The sequence below is a fragment of the Mustela lutreola genome, chromosome 12 (assembly GCF_030435805.1).
Source record: "Mustela lutreola isolate mMusLut2 chromosome 12, mMusLut2.pri, whole genome shotgun sequence".
In the NCBI taxonomy this organism is placed as follows: Eukaryota; Metazoa; Chordata; class Mammalia; order Carnivora; family Mustelidae; genus Mustela; species Mustela lutreola.
Window position 1 is genome coordinate 84,571,295 of NC_081301.1, and position 25,261 is coordinate 84,596,555.

A 25,261-nucleotide genomic window follows, 5' to 3' on the forward strand; every position below is an offset into this window, starting at 1 on the left:
CTAAATACCCAGCCACAGTCCTTGCTGATGGACGAGACAGAAAGCACAATGAACAGGGACACACTGTGACTGCACATACTCCACAGAATGCAGTCGTCTTATTATCGTAGTGACTTAGACACTAGAAAAATTAGGACACAAGAATTTCAACTCCTTTTCATCTAGGACAGCTAACAGAGGCCAGCCACAAAACAGGGCTAATAAACTCAGTCATTTCAAATTTTATTTTGGCTAGCGGTTCAATTTCTCCCCCTATTAACCTTTTAGTGGGAGATAAAAGTATAAAAAAAATTAGTTGATGCAATCAGACCTTTCCCATTTCCCTGTGTGTGGCTAAAGTGCAGTTGAAGGGGGGGGGGAGGGGCAAAAAGGAAAGATGGTGAGAGAGAAGAATATACAGGACCTGGAAAAAAGAAAGCATGTCTACAATGGGAAAACAATTTCTCACAAAACAACACAATCTGGAAAGACAAGCCCCATGGCAATGATCTCAAATCCTGTGAGACTGATTTCTCATCAATGACAATTTCTGCCATGACCTTGCTATGTTTATAATAGAAAGTCAACAGGGAAAAGGGTGCCTAGGTGGTTCAGTTGGTTAAGCATCTGCGGTTGGCTCAGGTCATGATCTCAGGGTGCTGGGATTGAGCCCCGCATCAGGCTTCATGCTCAGCGGGGAGCCTGCTTCCCCCTCTGCCCCTCCCCCAGTCGTTCTCTGTCTCTGTCTCTGTCTCTGTCTCTCTCTCTCTCAAATAAATAAAATCTTGAAAGAAAGAAAGAAAGCCAGCCACTTCTGGACCTCGGGCTCTATCTATTTAAAAAGGAGACGGGCCAGATATTAGACTGAATAAATCACATCCAAGGACTGTTCAAGGACAAAGTTTAAGAACAATTCTTATATTAGCAGTTCCACTGTTCTTGCTGAAATTTCCTTGCGGGGAATAAATGCTCAATAGCTTGAGGTAGTAGCAGCAGGCATAATTAATGAATTCATGTAACAGTTCAGAAGAAAGACATTGCTAACTAATAAGGAAAAATGGAGCAAGAGAGAAATAAGGCACCATTTCCAATTTTAAGACAAGAACGGCATCCACAAGTTTCGTGCCGTTACCTGTGACAACCCAAAGGTTAAAAATATAACGAAACGCGTCTGACTCACAGAAGGGCAAAACCTACAGCTCTGACAAAGGCAGATGGAGAGATACAGTGAAAACCTCCCACCGTACCCCATCCCACTCACAAAAATCCCACAGGGGCAACGTGGAGGAACCCCAAGTATTCTTCTTCCCCACCAAGGTCTGCTATCTGAACCCCCGTTCTGAGATTAAAGGCGGGGTTCATCACACGTCCAACTGCAGACGAGAGGTATCCCGTGCTGGAAAGCTGACCCAGCAACACAGTGGCTTAAGCTCTAACCTGAGGTCCTGGGAAAAGGCCCCTGATCGAGCTCCTCTTAAAGATGGATGGAGCGACACCACTTTGAATTCACAGAAACCAGTGTCCCCCGATCCTCATGATTGGTGCATCAAAAGGACAAAGAGGCCTGGCCAGTCACCGGGCTCCGAAATGGTGGGTAACAGCCACAGGATGGGTTTTTCCTGAGCCATGGGGTCATGGTGGTGCAAACCCTCTACTGAAGAGCCCTGCAGAGGTGTCGGCTTCTCTGAAGCTACTTCTCGTCAGTCAGTCAGTGACCTTCACACCAGCCTGTGTCCCAACAGGCCTCACGTCCTCATCTTAGTCTTCACTTCTTTTTTTTTTTTTTTAAAGATTTTATTTATTTATTTGACAGACAGAGATCACAAGTAGGCAGAGAGGCAGGCAGAGAGAGAGAGAGGGAAGCAGACTCCCTGCTGAGCAGAGAGCCTGATACGGGACTCGATCCCAGGACCCTGAGATCATGACCTGAGCCGAAGGCAGCGGCTTAACCCACTGAGCCACCCAGGCGCCCTTAGTCTTCACTTCTAAGAAAGCATTTTCATGGGGCCCCACAAATTTCCTTCTAAGATGGCAAATGAAATGGCCAACTGAATTCCTCCTCTGTAGCCTTCTTGGTCACAGTGAGGGAGGACTGTATGACACTTAACTTCTCATGTCTTAGATTCTTGTGTCGTTAACACCCGCAGACCCACGTCTTGAAACTTAGACCTTGTCAGGGAAATGTATGAAGTTAGGAACCTGATCCATTCAAAAGATGGGTTGTTCGTAGTTGGAAGACATGTAAGGGCAATTTGAAATCATAATGTACCAAATAGTAGACCCATCCATGGTCTTTCAAGCCCATCAAGCCCCCCATCTGGAATGGCTCAAGCCCATTCAAGCCCTCCCTCTGGAATGGTTATTCCAGAGCAACAGAGCAACAATGTAAAACTGAAATGGTGGCCAGCATTCTCCCCACTTGACCTTGAATTATTTGAATAATAAGGTCTTTTTGAGTTATATACGTCTTCCCTGTAACTCTCAATCAATCAGTAAATTTATTTTTCTAATTTTTTTATTTAAAGTTTTTATTTATTTGACAGAGAAAGGGAGCACAGCCAGGGGGAAGAGCAGAGGGAGAGAAAGAGAGAAGCACCCTCCCCACGGAGCAGGGAACCCAACACAGGGCTGGATCCCAGGACCCTAGGATCATGACCTGAGCCAAAGGCAGACTCTTACTCAACTGAGCCACCCAGGTGCCCCAATAAGTAGATTTATATTGAAAAATGCTCTACCGCATGTAAGCATACCTAAAGGAGCGGAAGGAAGTATCACTGTCCTCTACTCATTTTTAATGTATTTTAGGAAATCTTAAAATGATGGCCATGTTTTTGAAAAAACATGTTTGACCCAACCTTCATACAAACATATTTAATGAAAACGTCCTCCTTTGGGCTTATGGGTACAGCCAATGTTTATGAGGCGATCATTCTGACAAGCACTCTCTTAAGTCATTTACGGAGATCACTACATTTAATCTTCTTAACTTCAGTATCTATAAGTAATAGACACTATTACTTACCTGTGTACAGCTTATGGATCTAGATGTTTTACATAATCTGTCCAAGGCCACTCAGCAATGGGCTGCAGAGCCTGACCCGAATCCACAGTTCCTCCCCAAAGCCCATACCCACTTCTCGAAGCTTTAGGATTTCATATCACGACCATGTGTACCTCACAGGGGGGCGCCATTTCTCCTTTGCTGTTCGCCCTCTTCCCTCCTCCTCTCTTCTCCTTCCTTCCTTCCTCCTCCCTCTAAGGCTTTCAAACTCATACTTTTGGATGTCTTCAGTTTTCTTTCTCAGCCACAGCCAGGAACCTGACCTCACCCCGGCCCCCCACTGGCAACAGTGGAGTGTAGGTGGAGGGCTGAGCGTGATGGGAGCCCCGCGCAGATGGCCGCTGGCAGGAGACACCGGCAGAACTCCCTGGGAAGTGGGAGGGAACCGACACGTCCGTGCGAGCTCCCAGACTTGGGTAAGACAATATTCCCTGACCCTTCCCAGACACACAGTTCTTTTCATGATTGCATGGAAACGAGTCAGGAGCTCTTGGACTATCTGAGGGAAATGCTGAAGTTAGCAGTACAAACTCTGAGCAAGGTGATCAGCTGCTGGTTGAGGCTCTTCTCCTTTGGCACTTATTTATAGTTTTGCGCAGACAGGAAAATTGGGAAACTTGTTCATTAAATTGTATTTCTTCAGGATTACTGGGAACCAAAAATTTCTGCCAAAATTTTCCGGGATGAGATAGGGTGGGGAGGGGAGGGAGAAATACTTCATTTAAAAAAACAAAGAAAAAAATCTCTTAGGGTTGGTTTACATAACACATTTAAGTAAATTGGCAGATATGCTGAATTTATTAGACGCTAGATCCAGGGCTCAAGTAGGAAAGAAGCTGGTTCGTTTCTGCCTATTTTTCTGGCCGAACATGAAAGGCATCACTTGCTAGATGCAGTAGGGCTGCAGGTGCACTAGCTCAGGAGTTGACCAGACCTGCACTTCCAACTTCACAGTGTGACCTTGAGCTAGTTACTTAACTTCTTCAAAACTCAGCCTTTCTGTAAAAAGATAGGGGCATTAATGTTCCCTGCCAGGGGTTGCTGTAAAGATCAAATGACATCATGTCTACGAAACTGCTTGGCATAGGAACGGGCAGGGTAGGCATTTAATAAATGGTAGTTTTATTTAATTTTATGTCATTTGAAGGGACGGGCAGATGTAAAGGCTTGTTATTAAGAAATAAGGGGAAAGCAACCATAAATTTGTGGTCTGCAATTTTTCCTTCACTTGAGAAAACTTCACTGAAGCTGTATTTTTGGTTAGAATAGGGAGAATAGACTCTTTTGCAATCCTTCTCTCCCCAAAACCTCAACTTTCAGTACAGACTTTGCAGTTCGGCTGTCCAATGTATAGTTGTCTGTGCATTACCACTATCAACCTATTTTCAACATAAAATTCAGGGGAATAAGCACAAAATCAAAGCCAACAGGGAAATGCTGATGTTAAGCGTTAGACTCCATACAGCCTATCAGAGAAGAAATTACCCTTCACAAACGTAAGAGGCACAGGGCTCACAAGAAGAAATGCCAGTAAATTAGAAATTACACGATAAAGAAACCTTATGAAGGAAGCTTATATAGAAAATTTTTATTTTCCTCTACCTAAAATTATCTGAGATTTCATTTTCAGCATTATTTCCAATTCGGTTTTTAAGAGTTAAGAAAAAATAGGGTCATCATCAGTTTGTTCAACATTTCCCTTTGGGTAACAACATGGCCACACTTGAAAAAAACAAGACAATGGGGGGAGTGAGCTCACCAGAGAAATACAGAAATTGACAAATGTAATGCCTACAGACTAGTCCCAGAAAGGAAGCTAAAATGGGAAACTGATAAAAACCGTTCTTTGGGGGTGCCTGGGTGGCTCAGTGGGTTAAAGCCTCTGCTTTCAGCTCAGGTCATGATCTCAGGATCCTGGGATCGAGCCCCACGTCGGGCTCTCTGCTCAGCAGGGAGCCTGCTTCCTCCTCTCTCTCTGCCTGCCTCTCTGCCTACTTGTGCTCTCTGTCTGTTAAATAAATAAATAAAATCCTTTAAAAAAAAAAAAAACCGTTCTTTGCATGAGGCTATTGGGTGTAAAGCTGGTCTATCTCACGCCCCCACGGGCTGGGAGCCATTTTCTATCTAAAGCACACAATGGACTGGGAAGGCATTCAGGCCACAGGGACTGTCAGAAAGCTCAGATTACAGCAAAACCTCCAAAGTCATTTCCAGAACATAATCAAAGCTCTCCTCTGCACAGAATTAGAGGAGTGACACGTTCTTAGAACTGATTTTTGTTGCTGAGTTCAGCATTCGACATCTCTGAAAAAGCTCAGATCAGCAAGGCTAAAGAAACAAGAAGCAAAAGTAAATTTTCCCATGAAGTTTCAACCACGGCGAAATGTGTTGTCCTTTTTTTGTTTCACCAGCAACTCATGCATATACCTAAGTCCACCTCCACCCCGCAAAAATTCTGGTTGGCCAACTTTCTAGAATTTTCATTAAGTTCAGTAATGTTAAAAGCAATGTTAGTGATGCCACTCACTATTCTTTTCTTCAAAGACATAAATAATATACCTACATCAAGCACACAGCATTTTCATAAAAATTATCTGTATTCATATAAACTGTATTATCTCTGCCCATGTGAAAAATTAAAAGTGTTTAGTTGGCATCTATCCTAATCACACCAGTCCTAAAGTATGCAGGAACAAGAAGTCAGAGATTTCCAAAAGCTTTTTGTTAAGGCAGAAGCCCTGTATTTTATCATTTCATTTTAAAGATTTTATTTTTAAGCAATCTTGACACCTACCATGGGGCTCAAACTTACAACCCCAAGATCAAGGGTCACACTTTTCCAACTGAGCCGGCCAGGAGCCCCACACAAACCCCATTTTAAAGAATGAATCTTTAGAGGCGCCTGTGTGGCTCAATCAGTTGGGCATCCTACTCTTGATTTCAAGTCAGGTCATGGTCTCAGGGTCACGAGATGGAGCCCCGTGTGGGGCTCGGTGGTGAGCATGGAGCCTGCTTGGGATTCTCTCTCTCCCTCTGCAACCCCTGCCCCCGGCTTGTGCTCTCTTCCTTTAAAAAAAAGTTTAAAAATAAAGAATGAATCCTTAAAGGTTCTATGGTTCAAACAGACACAATTTCAACAAGGATTTCCTGTCTTCAAGTTTGTGCTTATGAAGGAATGCAAATCCTTAACTCAAGTTCAGTTTTATTTTGTGGATATCAATTTATTTTGAGGATATCAATTTCAGATTTTGTTTTCTATCTCTGTTGTCGCTACTTACACAGATTTCTTTCTATTAAAATTTGGTTGGGGTGGGCGCCTGGGTCGCTCAGTGGGTTAAGCCGCTGCCTCAGGTCATGATCTCAGGGTCCTGGGATTTAGTCCCACATCAGGCTCTCTGCTCAGCAGGGAGCCTGCTTCCTCCTCTCCGCTCTCTGCCTGCCTCTTTGCCTACTTGTGATCTCTCTCTGTCAAATAAATAAAAAGTCTTTAAAAAAAAAAAATTCGGTTGGGGTATTTGAAAGACCTCAAACAGGCTTCTCAGGATACCCTTCCTCAAGGCACCCAAAGAGGAAAAAAAAAAAAAAAAAACAGTCACAGACAGAAACCTCTTACAGTTATTCATTTCCTGAGCTAACCCACTTCCTTCTTCAAACATTTCCTTCTCCGCACCAATGTGTTTTTTTGAAATCAGCATTTAAGTCTTCTTACAAAATAGGGTTCTGGGCCGAGGGCCTAGAATCTAGGCAAACGCCAAGAGTGATGACAAAATTAGAACTCGAATCTCAAATCAAGGGTCACTTCAATATTACAGAAGGCTTCCTGCAATATTAATTGATGTTTTAGTAAAAGAATCTGAACTGTTATGAGCTAGAGGCACACTCTGGGAAAACAAATGCTATCAAAGTGAAAAGCTTACCACAAAAAAATTTCATGGCTCCTGGCTACTCCATTACAGGAAATGATGACATCTTCCATGATAAGGAAATCAATTTTTTTAATCTTTCAGACCACAAGCAAACTGTAATGAGTTGCTGGATTTCTTCATACTATGTATAACCTTGGAGATAAAACTGGAGTCTAATAATTACTGAAGTTATATATTTCATTATAAATGTATCTTCTCCATGATTATTGTCTCGACTTTAATCAGGTTAAAGCAAATATATAAAGTTGAACAGAAATGTGGCTACTTTGATTCCTTTGTGCTAATAAATATGAAATAGGGCTTAAAAAATAAAATCAGCCTTTACCTAAATATAAAGAGCTTTATTTACCAGCAAAGAGTGATCCACAAAAACAGACAAAAGGAATACAGTCTCTTAAATGTTTATTTTTGTCAGAATAGCTGACGACTTTCTGTTAAGTCTTTTGGTTCATTATTATAATAAGCATTTTTCCCTTGAAAAATCCATTCAAAATATTTCAATCCTTGAGGTAAAGAACTTAAAAAAACAAAAATAAAACGAAACAAAACAAAAAAACAAAACCAAAAACCATTCTGATTTTTTAAAGAAAAAAAAATTTTAATTCCTTTTAAAACTTGATAAATAGAAATAATCTCTTCTTGTTCTACTCTGGCGAACAAAAATGTACTTTATACAGCAAAGTATCCAGTCACTTATTGGCAAACTGAAGGTGAAAACCTACCCATTTACACATTCTATGCAAACGCAGTGCAATACTTCCATGTTCATATAGACTTAAAAAAAAAAAAAGACAAAAAACAGTTACCAACACTCTTCTGGCAAAGACAAAGGTTTTGGAATGGCAAAAGCAACAGATGTTTTAGCTCTCGAATCTCCAGAAGGGAATTAATCGGAGTCTTCATCATCAAGATATTCCTCGGCATTGCTTAATGTTCGAACAGCATCTAAACAGAATGGAGGGCAGAGCAAGAGCAAAACAGAGACATTACAAATTGCTCAGATTTTGTTTTCACTTTCAAAGCTCCTGATAGCTCCACAAACTGTAATCTTTCCTCAGACCCTGTACTGCCCCCAAGGATCTTTTTCAACTTTTGCTTTCTTGCCTAACTGCTGAGGATTTGCTGCCACAGAGGCTGACAATTACAGATGTCTGCATGTTCCTTAGACATGCAAAAAAATAAAGCATGTGATGCTAATGCACCATTAATCTACCTTGCACAAAATGCAACCAGCCCCATGCACCATGACCAGCATGGAACACACGGGAAGCCCCTCCACTCTGACCAGTGTACTTCCAACCTCCTCTCCCAAAGACAAGTGCACACACGTGGCTTCAGTCAGTCGACAACCCGCGAGGCCTTACCTGAGGGCAAGGTCACTGGGTAGAAAGATAACTAATGTGGGGGAAAAAGGAAAAGAAAGAGAATGAAAACACAGAAGCTTTAGTTTCACTTTTAAAACTACGGATAAAGTAGGCTCAGAAGCAAAAGAACGAAACAAAATAAATAAAAGTGTGAAACAGAAAGAACAGTATCCCACCATATGTTAAATCAGGCTTGGACAGGGTTCAAAAAGAAGGCATCTGATCTTTAACTGTTCACCTATTCAAGTGTCTAGTTAAATGCCTATAAGCAACAGGTTACATGAGGTATCACTTTAGGGGGAAAAGGAAATGGAAGTATAAGAGCTGTTAGAGTTCAATAAATGTATGTGATCATGGTTTCTAAACACTCAATCCCTATGCTCACTGGAGATGTCACTGATTCCAAGTCTGGGGCAGAAAATGTAAAAGATTCACCTGGAACCCAGCATAAAGCACGGATGCTATCAAAGAGAGCATCATTTTAAAAAGACTCATGATCCAACCTGAAGAGGCCTCCACCAGCCAAAGAGGGACTATCAATAGGGATACTAGGGGCGCCTGGGGGCTCGGTCAGTTAAGGCAGCTCAGGTCATGATTGTGGGATCCTGGGATCGAGCCCCACATCGGGCTCCCCACTGAGTGGGGAGTCTGCTTCTCCCTCTCCCTCTGCAACTCCCCCTGCTTGTGCTCATGTGTTCTCGCAAATAAATAAAATCTTCAAATTTTTTTTTTTTAAAATAAGGATACTGGGGCGCCTGGGTAGCTCAGTGTTGGGTTAAGCCCCTTCCTTCAGCTCAGGTCATGATCTCAGGGTCCTGGGACCAAGCCCTGTATTGGGCTTTCTGCTCAGTGGGAAGCCTGCTTCCCCCACCTCCCTGCCACCCCACCTGCTGCTCTGCCTATTTGTGATCTCTCTCTCTTGTCAAATAAATAAATAAAATGTTTTAAAAAAAAATAAGGACTAATATAGTGGATTGAAACACAGCACATATTTCGACATACACCAAGGAGAATTCACCAGACGTCTTTGGAGAATAATAGGGAACCAGTACCTTATTTTGAAAATTCATTAACAAAGGATAAAAATCAAGCCTTTATTCTGCCCCTATTGCACAAACTATTACTTCTGAGTAATCAAGCCATGGATGAAGGGAATTTTTTTTTTTAACAGAATGTTCCGGCTAATAACTGAGACAGGAGTGACAGAATTCAAATATCACCATTTTGCAACTGTCCGTGAAATAGTGGATCCAGACAATGATTATCGATGAATGGTAATGTCACAGGAGAAGTGACAGATATTCTGTGTCTCTGATGAAACAACTGTCTTCATGAAGTATGTTTCCCTCTATCCTTTAGGTAGACGGATAAAATGGAAAATCTAATCAAAGCTCTAGATCTAACACCAACTGACAAAAATACAGAGGAAAGAGGAACATGACAAAGAGCACTATGGAGAGGCACATATGCACGTATGCCATCTAGACTGGAAATTTCAGGAAAAGTGACCCAGCTTTTTAACAAGTAAATCACCAGGCTAGCAAAAGAGAGGAAGTGGAGAGGGAGAGAAAGCAATGATTTAAGAGATGTACCTACCAATCAGAGCCTGACCTTATTCAGACCCTGACTTAAATTATAAAAAAGTAAGTAAACATAGAAATAGGTAAATAAAGGGCGCCTGGGTGACTCAGTGGTGAAATAAATAAATAATAGTAAATAGGGTAGAAATGTTTTTTTAAATGCTAGAAACACGGGGGCACCTGGGTGGCTCAGTGGATTAAAGCCTCTGCCTTCAGCTCAGGTCATGATCTCAGGGTCCTGGGATCGAGCCCCACATCTCTGTGCTTCTCCCCTTCTCTGCCTACTTGTGATCTCTCTCTCTCTCTTTGTGAAATGAATGAATAAAATCTTAAAAAAAATCTTTTAAAAATATGTAAATAAAGCATAAACAAACATATATGGAAAAAAAGGGGAAATTTGGGCAATGACAAGATTTATTTGATGATACAAAGGCATTATTAATTTTATGCATGCTGATGATACTATAGTTTTTTTCAGTCATTATCTTTATAAATTTAGAATTATTGCAAAAAAGGAAGGGACAAGGGAGAGTTGGTACAAGGGAAGTTGAAATGGATTTATCTACAAGAAGGAAACATGAAGGAACAAGTGGATATAAGCAGAACAGAGGCAAACTTCAAAGATTTCACAGCAGCTTCCAAACTCCTAGAAGTCTCCAGGTTTCGGTATTTGTCTCCATCCACCTTATGAGAAATTCGGAGTCCTGGATAGAATATACTTTGTCCTATCCCACACATACTCACAACCTTCAGATTGGCTGTAAACTTAGGAAAAGAAGCCTTCTGAGCCACAGACAAAAAGACAATATCAAAGCTCTTTCCTACTCTACTTCATTACTACAATCCTATGTTTTGCCACTTGAGATAGTCTTTGTCCTTCCATGGTTACTTCTGCCTTTTATTTCAACCTCGTTTCTCCTGTTAGCAAGAGAAGGTGGCTCGCCATGATGCAAACGTTACTGACAGGAAATCAAGAGACAGGAATGAGCCAGGCAAATAAACTCCTCCACCTTCCTTCCTTTCACAGATCGCGCTCAGGCAGTTTCTCTGGAAACTTCTCATATGGCCAAGTGCTGAGGAGCTGTATCTCTTCACAGCCCGCCCATCCTGGGCCGTGGCCATGATGATAGTAATGTATCTCCTAGTGATGCATCCCCTTCTTTCCTACGTCACTTCCATTTCTCCCCAGTGTCACTGACCTGGAACTGCACATTCCAAATCACGCACCAGTATTTAAGACAAACAAACAAACAATAAATAAATAAGTGGTAGAAAGAAAGACATAGTAAGCTAAATATATCTCACAGACAGAGTATTAAGTGAAAAGAAGTTAAACACAAAAAAGTACATACTGTTTGGTTCCATTTATATCAAGTTCAAGCACAGGCAAATGATGAGAGAAAGGGAGAATACGGAAGGGGCTTCTTGGGTATGGAAAATATGCTCTACCTTGATCTGGGTTGCGGCAAATAGGTGTGAGCACAGTTAAAACACATACACACTCACACACACACATATGCATCAAGATGTAAACTTGGGATTTATATATTTACTTAATATAAATTATGCCCCAATTTGTAAAAACTGGAAAAAGAATTAACAGTGTGGAACTCTTAAGGTGGGGTTGAACCCTGGTCCCGCACTCATATCCCAAAGTTACCCAAGGTAACTACAAAAATGGAACTTTTTTTTCTCTTGCAAAAATCCAAGATGTGCTCTTAAAAGTGGGCAAGAAACATCAGGATATACTTTTTTCAGTGCAGTTTGTGCTGATAATTACCTGTATGGCCCAAGAGTCAACTCTGATTCCAACTAGGATCACAATACAAATTGAAATATTTTACTGGATGATTATGGAATGAAGCAAGAAAAAAGAGAGGAAAAAGGTAACATGAAAACTAAAATGTGAAAGTTCATTTCTTGCCTCTGTGTGCCAGGCCCCCAGATTACCTCATTAATGAGTCCATTATCTAATCAATACAAATTTAGGAAAGTAGCCTAAAGACACTTGGCATGAACAGAGAAAAAGAGACTTTCCTCCCAGCCCCATTCTACAAGGACTGTAGAAAGGTGAGGCGGAAAAGAGCAGTTTGCCTTCTGCCTCCCCCAGCTCCTGCTGCCCACGTGGAGGCTTCTGGGTACAGCTTGCTGGGGTCTAATGCAAGTGTGGCATTTTCCTTGTCTACCATGATCAAGCTTATAGTGTACATGAGTCTCTGATAACCTTCAGCTCATAAGAAGTCTTACTCCATGATCAGGACATTCTGAAGGGACCCACATAGCAAACAGAGCAACAGGAAGTCAGCGGCAGAAAAAAGAAGTTAGGCCATAGTCCGACTTCCAGAACCAACCAAGGCAGCAGGAAGGTAGAGACAGGCTCCAAGTAAAAGTATTTCTCCCTCGTAGGTACATATATGGCTTCTCAATCAAAATGTAGGATGCTAAGGAGCACCCCTCAGCTGGTAAATACTTTCTCACTCACTTAGCAGACCCTCAATCCATCTATGCATGAGTAATTATTTTAAAGAAACACTATCTCTGCCAGTGAGAATTCATGGCTTAAATAATTAAGGAACCCAAGTTTCTTAATGGCTTAATGGTTTGCACTATATCTGAACTGAAAGCTAAAAGAAATAAAAATCTGGAACAAAGACCTATATGGAATAAAGAACAAAGGAACAGCAGATTCGTGAGGAGGGTTAGGAGGGGAATGTGGTGACAGACAGACAAGGAGGAGAATTCTGGTGGCTCCCTTGGTAAGTCAGGAAGAGATAAGCTCTGTTTGCGATTTTTGATCGACTAAAGCAGGAAACCAGAGGACTGACTTTATTTTGTTGCTTCTGCTGGAACTGGGCTATATATAAGACAAGATAACGTTGCCTCTTCTTATAAAACAAAGGGTACTTAGCTAAGGAAGAAAAAAGCTTTCCCAAAGTTCAAAAATTAATGGGAGTGTGATTTACGTGATGGATCAGAAATTAGTACCTCGTTACACAAGCTCAGAACTCTGACAGTGATCGGACTCAGCTTAAAATGGAAACAAATGGACGGAGCCTCTATATCGGAAATGCATCAGAAGCTGATCTGGTGATTCTGCACCAGCATGAATCAGTCTCAACTTCCATCTCCAAAGCAACACAGAGTAGGGTTGGAATGGTGAGTAGCGATGTGAAATGAAGACTTGTGAAAAGTAAGTTCTCCATTATACTAGCATCCATTCTAGAAAATGGTGGGAGAGATGCATCAATCATTGGCTTCTCCTTCAAAGTGGCATTAAAGAGCCAAACACAGGAGTAGAGGAAGGCTTGAGAAGCAGAGGAGGAAGAGTGAATGTGCCCTCCAACCAAATCATCTCCTACTTTTCTTTTCTCTACCTCTGAATTCCTCGTGGGTCAGGAGGCTGATGGCAGATGAAAGGGAGAGACAGGACAGGGGAATGGGAAGAAGAGTTAAAACACATCCCGCCAGTATTTCTAAGAAATACAGATGTCTGCATGTTCCTTAGAATGGTTCGTTCAGTAGGTTATGTGCTGAGAGGTCTCTGAACAGTAATCATGAAGGACGCAAATGCGTTTAACACCTTTTCTTTGACACCTTTTCAAAACAACCACACAAACCTTTCATTTTTTTTTTTCTTTCGAACCTATTCTCCCACACCAACAGATATTTTTATCTTTAAGGATATATACCTAAACTTTACTTTTAAAAACCACCCAGTGTCTCTAAGTAAACACCAAATTGCTTACCAAGTCTAGAATATTCTGATTATCGTTTATTGATACTCTCATTTAAAATAAAAACCAAATAGAACCATGGAGCTCTTTAGTGCTTAATTGAAAAAAATATATTTAGAGATAGTAAAAACCTCTCTGAAATGAGGATATGGAGACCAGGGCTCTCTGATAAGGGCTCTAATGGAAAGCAGGGTGATTACAACCTGATTGTAAGGAACAAAGGAAACATACAATAAAATACTAAAAGGTCAATGTCTCTTCAACTTATTTGCATGAAGGTATTTCTTCTAAGGCGAACGTTCCAAATTAGACCCAGGAGATAAAACCTAACTTCAGAACCACATGAAGAGTTTCCTGAGAAGAGTGTTTTTTTGCCCATTCTAAGATGATAACCTTTGGTCATGATGGTGCCAGAGGAGAACAGGGAATGAAAGCTGAGGGGCGCCTGGGTGGCTCAGTGGGTTAAATCCTCTGCCTTAGGCTCACGTTGTGATCCCAGGGTCCAGGGATGGAGCCCCACATCAGGCTCTCTGCTCAGCGGGGAGCCTGCTCCACCCCCCCACCTCTCTGCCTACTTGTGATCTCTGTCAAATAAATAAATAAAATCTTTAAAAAAAAAAAAAAGGATGAAAGCTGAATACCTGTGCCCTGTTTCTTTTTCAGGAGAGACGCGCAGGCGGCATTCGTAGCCATGTCCAGGGCCAGCTTCTTCTCATTGTTTCTTAAGTCTGTTCTCGCACCTTTTCCGCAACACAAGAAAAGCACATCAGGTGTTTCTGAAGAATCTAGAGTAGCAGACAGTCTTCCTTCCACTCGAACTAATCAGCTGGGCCCAAACGAACGAGAAAACCCCTCTGGTGCTAAAGTCAGCTTTTTCAGAACAGTAAGAGCCCACTTGGCATCTTTAATCCAGGGGCCTGCTGCTGTACTCCTGATAATTAGGCACCATTAAAATTACCCTTTCCTTTCAAGTGTCTAGAATACTGCATGTGAGTTTTTAGCAGGGAGGGGGCCCTCCCCAAGGTGAATCCTGAGCCAGTCAGACTCCACAGTGTCTTGGCACTAGTTTTTGGAGACTCAGTATAATACACCCGTTGCTTCTTGAAAAAATACACATGGCTGGTGCCTGAGGGGATTAATATTTTATATCTGTAAGTGGACTCCTGTGCAAATTAGAAAAGTCACCCAATAAAACCTAGAGGCAATCCATTGTTCCCACAGCCCAGCTTCTACTTGCTTTTTTTCTTTGTCTTCACGATGGTAAGTCACATCAGGACTCAAGAGTACATTTTCGTTGTTAGAGATTTAGAAACATAGAAGTGTGCTGAAGTCCCACTTCATCCTCCAACTCACCATCCCTTCCTCTTCTTCTAGCTCGTCCACAGGAAACCATTCCCAGCAAGTGGGCATCAACCCTCGTCTCCCTTAGGTGCGTGAATGCATTCACACACTTCTATGTATATATACACCAATTCATAGCACATACATTGGCCTGTAAACTGATTTTTTAACCCAACAATACATAGTGGTATTCCTTCATACTATTCCTTATTAATACACATCCTTATAACTCAATCTATTTAAACATTTGTTTAAGTATTCAATTTTGTGGACACTGCAAAATTTATTTAATCACCAGGGGCACTTAGGCTGCTCCTTTATTACAAACAGCACTGCTGTATACCTCCTTGAACATCTTTTTTGAGGTCTGGTTTGCTAGAAGTGATGCTGGAATGTAAGGATATGTACATTTTTCATTCTGCAAGGTACTGTCAGATTGCTTTCCAAGAAGGCTTTACCCATCTGCACTTTCTGCCACAGTATAGGAGAGCGCCGTTCTCTTTGTAACCACATCCTCTTCCATAAACAAAAAAATAAGTGTATGAAACTCAAAGGCACAAAAATAGTTAAGAAAGCTTGGCCTATTTAATTAGGAATATGGCGACGTGTATAAAAATCTCCCTCATGAGCAGATCCCGATCTACCTATAGCGAAGGGTCTAGAAACCTCATTTTCTTGTTGGGCTACAGGTCAAAAAAAATCCTGAGGGTTAAGAGTACTGTGGCTAATTGTATCCTACATTAAATTACACTTTAGAACTCATGTACATGATTTCTGTCAGGACAGGAAATGTTCAGAGCCAGCATTGCAGGAGAAGAAATAACCATTTCCTGTGTCCCTCTCCACCCACACTACCCAACAGCAATGCGATGTGAGCCATATATGTCATTTCTAAGTTTTCTAGTGGCCACATTTTCAAAAAAGAGGAATTCGTTTTCGTAATACATTTTCTTTAACCCGGTATATCCAAAAGGTTACTGGTCTATCACAGAACCAACATAAAAATGATTCTGATGCTTTACATCTTTTTTTCACCAAGTCTTTGACATTCGACGTGCATTTTACACATGCAGCACATCTCAGTTCAGACGAGGCTCATTTTCCCAGCTTAGTGGCAGAGGCACAGAAGGCGCAGTTCTAGGCATAACCTTAAGGGGGCGCTATAGTGGTCCTCACGCTGATCTTTTTTTCCTGAGGTTTACACCATCAACACACTTTAAACCAGTTAACATTTTTCCTCATATATCCCACAACATTGCTCCGAGGAGCCCTAATGACAGCGCACCTATAGGACACCTTGGAATTCAAGCTACTTATAGCCTTCTGGACCAGGGTACAGCATGGTTGGGGTGGGGGGGATGCCTGGCCCTCTGAAACGGTTATAATGAATATGTGCGGGACAAGTGGATGGACAGATGGATGGTCAGCCCATAATTTCGCTGTCTCCTCTGACTTGTAGAGAAATAGGGAATCAAGGGATCTTCTCTTTCTTCGTCCGTCTCAAAGCTGAACGTTATAGCTACAGCTTGCTTTCTTATCTCTCAAGACTTTCCTGTGTGAACAGAGACCTCAGCAACTTTACCCACACAGCCTTCCGAGATAGAATCTTCTCTACACATGCACGCACACAGGCACACACACACGCATACCTTTCTTCTAAGGCCCTTTAATCCTGCAGAAATATACAATAAACAAGTCCTGAAAGTAATATATGTAACCTTAAAGCTTACCAAACTTTCAATTTAATACTAAAAGCTTCACACAATTCACCTCAATACTGTAATTTCATCTTATTGTAACAACCCTGTGATACAGACAGAGTGAGTTAAAATCCCAGTTTCAAAACACAGAGACTATTATTCTTCCTACTATCTCAAATAATATAATTGAATGTAGCCTATTTTTCCAGGGTACGTGAAGGCTGGATAAACTGGGCACACCCTTTACCTTTTTCCAGAAGCAACTGGACAATATCTGCATAACCCTTCCAGGCGGCAGCGTGTAAGGCTGTGTCTCCCAACTTGTTCTACAGTGAATTAAGAGAGAGAAAGCAGCATTTTAAAAATAGAGTGTGGATTGAAAATGTGCATGAGGGGCACCTGGGTGTCTTAGTGGGTTAAAGCCTCTGCATTTGGCTCAGGTCGTGATCTCAGGGTCCTGGGATCGAGCCCCGTATCGGGCTCTCTGCTCGGCGGGAGGACTGCTTCCTCCCTCTCTCTTTGCCTGCCTCTCTGCCTACTTGTGATCTCTGTCTGTCAAATAAATAAATGAAATCTTAAAAAGAAAAAAAAGAAAAGAAAATGTGCACGAATTCAGGTTCACCCCAAGTAAACCTACAACAAGAACAAGTCACAAAATCATATAAAATTCCAGAGAGAGAAAGAAGAGTCAGAAGATGACAGAAAAGTCATGTGGGGGGAGGGGATGGGCTGGAGGAGCAGAAACCGACTGGGAAGAACACCAGGCGACCTGCAGATGCCCGCAGGAGACACCAGGAGGAAGCAAGCAGATCTGTCTCTGCAGAAACCCTACATGAATTAGCAACTGGAGATGCCCGGAGACATTGGAGCGGGCAAGAGGCGTGGGAGTGAAAACAAGAGGACTGGGTGAAAGTGTTTATTATGGAAGTAATTAGATCACCCTCCTCACTCCTTGCTGTCAGGTGACCCCGTGCAGATGGCAGACTTACCCTGTCAAGAAATTAACCAGATCGTTTCCAAGCCCATGGGACGTAGAGGTACAAGGTAAGGTGGCAATGAGGCCAGGAGCTAAAAGCAGTGGCTAAGCTTGAAACCGACAAGCTGAGCAGTAAGTTGCCCCAGAGTGCATGGTCTAGCATCTACCCCCAGGCAGGAGGCTGCAGGACAGTTCTCCAGTGGAGCTCAACAGCCTCACATGCAGAGGAGGAAGAGGGTATTCATGCTGACATCTGGTTATCACCCAGCGAAACAGCCAATATCTTACGTCGCCCTACAGAGAAGCCCCGTGAGCAGGCAGAACATCTACCACACTTCAGACAGTAGGTATTTGGAAATACTAGGTACTAGCAAAGCCTCCATTATTTGAGAAAAGATCAAACCAAAATTAATGGAGCTCAGGGGAAAAAGACACAGTGAATGGCAGAAAATGTTTTAAAAAGCTCCAATTCATAGATCTGAGGTATAACATGAAAGAGCATAATGGAACAAAAAATTGCTACTTGAAAATAATAATCAGAGTAAAAGAGAAAGCTTTTAGTGGGCAGAATTCTAAGACGGTGCCTAAGGTCCCTGCCTCCTGGGATCCACCCCCTGAAGAATCCCTCCACCTTGAGTATGGGTGAGACTAAGGAATACAATGGGATATCACTCCCCTAATTAGGTTTCTAATTGGTTGATGCTGACTTCATCAAAAGGGATATTATACCGAGTGGGCCTGGCATAATCAGGTGAGCCCTTTTCCAAAGGGGGAGCATCGGAGACACAATCTTCCACTGGCCTTCAAGAAGAAAGCAAACGGCCATGTTGTGAAATGTCTGTGGAGAGAGCCACAGACACTACAGGTGCAAGAAACTGAAAGCTAAGGGCCAGAGCACTATGGGCGCAAGAAACTCAATCCTCCTGGCAAACCTGAGTGAGCCTGGAACAGGAGCTGAGCTCCAGACGAGAAACCAGTCCAACTCAGAGGAGAAACCAGTCCAACTAATCCCTTGATTCTGGCCCCTGAGACCCTGTGCAGAGAACCCAGCTGTGCCACACCCAGAATTCCGGTCTATCTACAAAAGTATAAGGCAAATGGGTGTTGTTTTAAGCTGCTGAGTCTGTGGTGTTTTGTTACACAGCAACAGAAAACTTACACAGGACAGAAAGGAACTAAAGAGGTAACCAAGATAAAACACGAAGGTAAGAAGATCTCTGAGCAAAACTAAAATAACTGGAGCCTCAATGTTAAGAGGTCCTACCTCATTACGAACAAGCATTCCAGAACCAAAGAACAAAGACAATCATCAGTAAAAGCTGGAAAAGAAACACCAGACAATATTTTTCTAGGCTGAAAGAGTCCACCACTGTTACTGGGAAGAGACCCACATCATGGTAAAATTTCAGACCACCACGGACACAGGGACAATTCTGGGTGAGAGAAAAAGCAGACCACACGCAGAAGAATGGGAATCAAAATGGCATCAAACCTCTCGAAAGCAATCCTAAAACCTGAGTACCCTAGAGGCCTACCTGCAAAATTCCAAGGGAAATCATTTTCAACCTGGAATGCTCTCAGCCCAGTCAATCCCTTGGACCCCTTTCTTAGCAATCTGCTTGAAGAGGTTCTCAGCAACAGGAGGACAAACGCGGAATGCAAACAGGTGAAGGCATATCACAGGAGGGAGGGGAAGGAAAGGCTTCGCAGGAAGACAGCAACGGGCAGCAGAGACCAAGCTGCTCAGATCAAAGAATGAGGAGGAGGATGTCGGGAGGTGCCAGTACATTCCCGGGCGGGGTGGGGCCAGCAGCGGGGAGAAAACAGTTATCTTACACATTTTGGAAAAGCATGTCAAGAGAACATGAAACAGTGTAGAAGTCTCCAGTGAGATACAAAAACTAAAAACCAGCTGAATAAGTAAGGCCAGAAACAGAAATGACACAAACTGTGAGCAATATTTAGCCATAATACTTGTAAGCATTACAATGTTACTCTACAGAGTAGCACACCGGAAACTCTAATAGGATACTTGGCAGATGACCAGAGGAGCAAAGGTTGGGAGATGGCAGATCAGAGTGGGGGCAGGGAGAAGCAGAAGCCTTCAGACAGGACACCAGAGCATTATGAAGATACTGACTTAGGGGACAGCTCTGTAGGCATCTTCCTTAATAACATGACGGCAAGAGGAAAGCGCTAACAGCCAAAAGGAGTGAGTGGGTAGGATGGAGTACGATACGCATTTTGGGTTTAAACAATTTGGACTTCAGGACAATAGTACTTTTTTAACTACGTGTTTATAGTGTTTTGATTAAAAAGTGTATGAAAGGGGCGCCTGGGTGGCTCTGTTGTTAAGTGTCTGCCTTCGGCTCAGGTCATGATCCCAGGGTCCTGGGTTCGAGCCCTGCATTGGGATCCCTGCTCAGCGGGAAGCCTGCTTCTCCCTCTCCATTTCCCACTCCCCCAGCTTGTGCTCTCTCTCGCTATGTCTCTCTCTGTCAAATAAATAAATAAAAATCTTTTAAAAAAAGTGTATGGAAGATATGAAATGAGAAGAGGTCAGTTCAAGGCACCAAGACAGGCCTTTGCACGCCCATAAGCCACCCATAAGCAGCCGAGAACAAGGTAGGTATGTTATGACCACTGACTTCCATGTAAACGATCTTACCTGTTGGTTCAGTTCAACGTTTGGTTGAGTAAACAGCACTTCCACTACGTCTGAAATTTAAAAGGAGAGATATTTTTTAAGAATGAAAAGGAAAAGGCTGATAAGGCTAGGCATAATAGTTTTGAAAGAGAGGATTCTTTAGAAGAATCTTCAAGAACATCTGTACAACAAAATTGTTTAAATGTATGGAAGTACAGGACTTAAGAACCTAAAAAGGAGAATTATCTAGGGAAAAGTTGTTTTCAGATAATCTGGCTTCTGCATTTTGACACAGCAACCACTGTAGAACTAACTCTACATTTGCTGTGCTACTTTATATTCATTTAACTAATCTGTGTTTATCAGCTGAAATAAGATTGGCTTCCTTTTGGGAAACAGCCAGAAACTTCTCCTTTGGCTCTGCTATTTATTAATCTGCTAGATGCTTTGTTTCTGGTTGTTGTTTGTTTTGTGTGTGTGCTGTAGGGAGAGGTAAATGGGTGTGGGTCAGGCTGAAACACATGTAGAAATTCCACTTGTCCTATTACCGATTTTAATGGAGAAGTTTATCAACTTGATCACTAACTTAAGCAAATGCTGTCCTTCCCCTACATCTAACAGCGTGCATTCAACTTAAAATGTAAATCAAGAAAGCGTATCTTGGGAGAAACTGAGCTGGAGGAGTCCCTGTTGCCCCTTTCTTCTGTAAGATCAGATCGTGGGGTTTGTTTTTACACGACTGTTGTTTTCCTGTAACCTTTCCAAGCCCGGGAGAGGAAAGGAAGTTTCCAGGCTTTCCAGTGAGGGAGGTCCACGCAGTGAGTATTCTACCGACTGCTTCCCAGACCTTCCAGGAACAAGGCTCTTTGGCCGAAGTTCTAAAGGACTTGAAAAGAATCGATTGTTTTTTGTTTCTGTAAATCCGTCTCCTCTCTGCGGTGCATGGCTTTGGTAGCGCGGACGGTGAGGACAGCACACAGAAGCTAGTACCTTTATGGCCCCCGTGGCAGGCCCAGTAGAGCGCAGTGCTTCCAGCCTTGTCTAAGCCATTAACGCCGACTCCGTTGTCCAAACACTCTCTCAACCAGCTCAAGTTGCCTGAGAAAGTTTCAAATTGATAAAAACATGAGAAAAAGGGTTTTTTTGTTTTGTTTTGTTTTGCTTCAAAATCAATTTCATCCTCCACAAATTCCCATCTACAATGGATTTGTTAGCAAGTCTGAAATTAAGACCCAACCCACAATGCATTCATTATGGTACATTTTTGCTTCCAGTTTGCTAATGAAAAACATTGACAATGACTTGGGGGTGGGGTAGGGGGAGGGTTGGAAGAGCTTAAACAGCACAAATTATTTGTCACTGTTCTGAGACGCCCGGAGTCAAGGTGCTGGCAGATTCAGTGTCCAGTAAGAGCCTGCTTCCTGGTTCATGGACACTGTCTTTCTACCCCTTGGACAGAAAAGGCAGGAGAGCTCCCCGGGGTCTCTATGGGCTTATTTAAATTCCAGTTATTTAACAAAGAGTGTAATATTCGGTTCAGGTACTAATGAATTTTTAAATGTCATCTTTGCAATTCTATAACGTATGCACCATTCTAAACCAGTGATTTCCTTTTGTACATTCACATTTCAAAAAGATCTGGGGTATCTGGTGGCTCAGTTTGTTAAGCAACTGCCTTCGGCTCAGATCATGATCCCAGAGTCCTGGGATCAAGTCCCACATCGGACTCCCAGCTTCATAGGGAGTCTGCTTCTCCCTCTGACCTTCTCCCTTCTAATGCTCTCTCTCTATCTCAAATAAATAAATAAAATCATTTTAAAAACTCAGAAAGATCTGGAATAGAATGGAAGAGAGCGACTCCCCTTGTCTATGGCAGGGTTTCTCAACAGCAGCCCTATCGATGGCGGGGCTGCAGAATTCCTTGCTGTTGAGGCTAACCGGTGCCCCATAGTAAGTTTGACAATGTCCCCAGCATCTACTACCCAAAAGGTGCCAGGAGCATCCCCAAGTCTACAGTCAAAATGTCTCCAGGCACTGCTGAATATCTCAGGGTTTGGAGGAGGAAACCACAGATGCATGGGACCAAGGCCCATCCCTGTTGCTTCCTCCCCAACCTCAACCTCATCCCACACAACAACACTCTCCTAAATGCTAACGCCCACAAGAAGTCTCCACCCTCCTGCCCTCTGGTTACTCACTGAGGCCTCTATAACCTGCTTAACTTAAACATACTTCAACTGCTTTTCTTCTGACATCATCTTGTGATGATCTGTTACACACATGGCACCCCCGGCCAGACTCTGGGCTCCGGGAGTTACAAGCAATGCCTTTCCACCTGCCACTGAGCACAGACTAAATAAAGGACTCAAAAGTGTTTGATGGCTGACATTTTAAAAATTAAAATCACAGGGGCACCCCGCCAGCTCAGTTGGTAGAGAATGTGATGCTTGATCTCGGGGTTGTGAGTTCAAGCCCCACACGGGGGTGTAGGGCTTACTTAAGGAAATTAAAAAAAAAAAAATTAATCACATTTTCTCTCTCGAGGGTGCTAGAAGGCAGAACAGAGATCGCCTCTGGAGGACATGGGGGTTTAACTGGAATGGGAACATTTTAGGATGACACAAGTGTTCTAGATCTTACTCTGGGTGTTGGCGATATACCAGTATTCTGACTGTATATACCAGTCAGAAGTCATCAGACGATATAATTAAAATCTGTGTTTTGCTCTACTGCGTATCTCAATCAAAAACAATCACACCTACCTCTTTTTGCAGCTTCATGCAATGGATTGTCAATGGATTCTGCCTGCTCAGCCACTAGATTGAAAACAGAAAGAGCAAAGGCAACATTGAGAGTGCCACCCCGGTGACTCATGACTCACTAAAGCCACTTCGCAGCCCCCTGGCTCCCCGAGTGCCAGGGCCTTTCACCACATGGCAGCCCTTTGGGTGCGGATTTAAATAAAAAAAAAAAAGGCAGAAAATCAAACAGATGCTTCCTGCTTTAAAAGAAACTGAATTATTTGCAAATGAAACCAAACTGAGCAGTAAGGCAACACCATGGCAAGGAACTGGTGTACAAACAAAGCCACACGCAGTAATGAACGGCAAGGATAAGCAAAAACAAGCAGATCACAGCCTGCACACCAGCACACCCAAGTCTGTCCTCAACGGAGTCACAGAAATGCGAAGGAAACCATTCGATGTTCATTTGTACCTTCTGTAAAAACACCCGACTTCGAAGACGGTCGAAAATAACTGTTTCCCTTGTGTGTGTGTGTGTGCACGTGGGGGGCACGCAGGAGGGGGAAAGAGTTCACTTCCCGTATTCACAAAGGGCGAGCGGCGTCCCTACCTGCCTCTGAGGAAGGTGAAGAGTTCTCTGCTGTCCCACAATCAGCGGGAACGACCACACGCAGACTGCGGTTCAAAACAGATGTCAGACCCGCACCGTCCCGCCATCAAGAGCTAAAACGGGACATGCCCTTGGCTACTGGAGGGTGCAAAGCAACAGGGGGGAGCATTTTACATGCTCACTGTCTGTGACTCGCTGGAAATGGAGTGCAAAGGTTGCAGGAGGGTAGAAATGTTTCGAGTCTTTTTTTAACCCAGAATGGTATCACCTTTAGACCAGGGCAAGCGGGGCCCCTCCGTGGGGCCCTCCCCACCCCGCCCTTCCCCTCGCCCTCTTAGCTCCCCACAGACTTTGCAACAGTCTCTTCCTTGAAAGTTTCTAAGTCCTGTGCCAGTGCTTGGAACTCGGCCTGACACCATCCCAGTGGTCCTGAGACTCATCCCGTGCTGAAGCCAAAAGGAATCCCGGAAGTGACTGAAATCAAACCTCTCACGACACGGAGGGGAAACAGTCCCAGGGACAGTGGAGAAGGGCCTTGGCTAAAGCCCCTTGTTATTAAGAAGTGGAAGAAAAAGGATTAAAACCCTGTTTACCCATCCCGGGCTCTTTTTACTCTACTTTGCCATTTTCTGCAGAAATACTTTGTCCTCTTCCAACTGATAGTGGCTTCAAGGCAGAGGCCGCCTCTCACTCCCCAAGCTCCTCACACTGCCTGGACACCCACCCAGTGAACACAACTGCCTCAGACGTGAAAGAACAAGGCAAGGTCACTCCGTCACCAGAGAAAGGGCTAGGCCAAGAAAACACCTGAGATTTGGTTTAACAGCAAAGGAAAAGGGGAAAAAAGAAAAACAAAAAACAACATGCTGAGAACTAGATAAAGGAAAGCCATACGCACTTCCTTGGAGACCTGGGGTTCTACTGAGAGTGCAACAATGCATTTTCTTAAGCCAAAGAGTCAAGTTCAAGTGCCTCCAGTGCCCATTCCCCCTTTTATTAAGGAGAGCTTCATGGAGTACACAATGTCCTATCCTGGCAATGACTCCACTGAGGCTCGGCTAGGGCAGCAAGCAGAAAGGCTTCAGGAACTGCAACACTGGAAGTCCACAGAGTAGAAACGAAGTAATAACCAACCCAGCCAAGCTTACCGTAGTTGCTTGGGATGAGTCCAGTCCTGCCTTTGGACGTGCCTTTCCACCAATTGGTATCACTCTAGTGAAAGAAGAGTTAGATTAAGTGGCACCAAATTTATATTCAATCACTTTTAAAACCATCTGGCTTGGGGCGCTTGGGTGGCTCAGTCAGTAAAGTATCTGCCTTCTGCTCTGGCCATAATCCCAGGGTCCTGGGATCGAGCCCCATATCAGGCTCCTTGTTCAGCAGGAAGCCTGCTTCTCCCTCTCCCTCTCCACAACCCCCCCCTCCCGCTCATTCTCTCTCTCTAATAAATAAGCAAATAAAATCTTTAAAACAAACAAACAAACAAAAACCAAACAAACAAACAAACAAAAAAAAAACTATCTGGCTCATGGTCTGCCCTGCCCTACAGAATGTCCATCGGCCCCGGTCACATCAAGTTTCCTCACCCCCTAGTTACGG

General features: G+C 43.1%; 1 protein-coding gene across 2 annotated transcripts in view; it reads right to left on the minus strand.

Annotated features, from left to right (window-relative positions):
- Positions 1 to 7,292: 7,292 nt before the first annotated feature.
- Positions 7,293 to 25,261, minus strand: part of OSTF1 (osteoclast stimulating factor 1) — a 52,855-nt gene continuing 34,886 nt past the window's right edge. The window contains exons 4-11 of one of the 2 annotated variants that reach the window (XM_059141174.1): positions 24,811 to 24,874; positions 23,071 to 23,124; positions 21,299 to 21,406; positions 20,330 to 20,379; positions 16,933 to 17,011; positions 14,286 to 14,384; positions 8,331 to 8,361; positions 7,293 to 7,911 (exon numbers count right to left, since the gene is read on the minus strand). In XM_059141174.1, coding sequence (XP_058997157.1) covers positions 7,872 to 7,911; positions 8,331 to 8,361; positions 14,286 to 14,384; positions 16,933 to 17,011; positions 20,330 to 20,379; positions 21,299 to 21,406; positions 23,071 to 23,124; positions 24,811 to 24,874 — 525 coding nt within the window. In that variant the 3' untranslated portion in view covers positions 7,293 to 7,871. The remainder of the gene's footprint in view (positions 7,912 to 8,330; positions 8,362 to 14,285; positions 14,385 to 16,932; positions 17,012 to 20,329; positions 20,380 to 21,298; positions 21,407 to 23,070; positions 23,125 to 24,810; positions 24,875 to 25,261) is intronic. The other variant, XM_059141175.1, reaches the window with a different exon arrangement.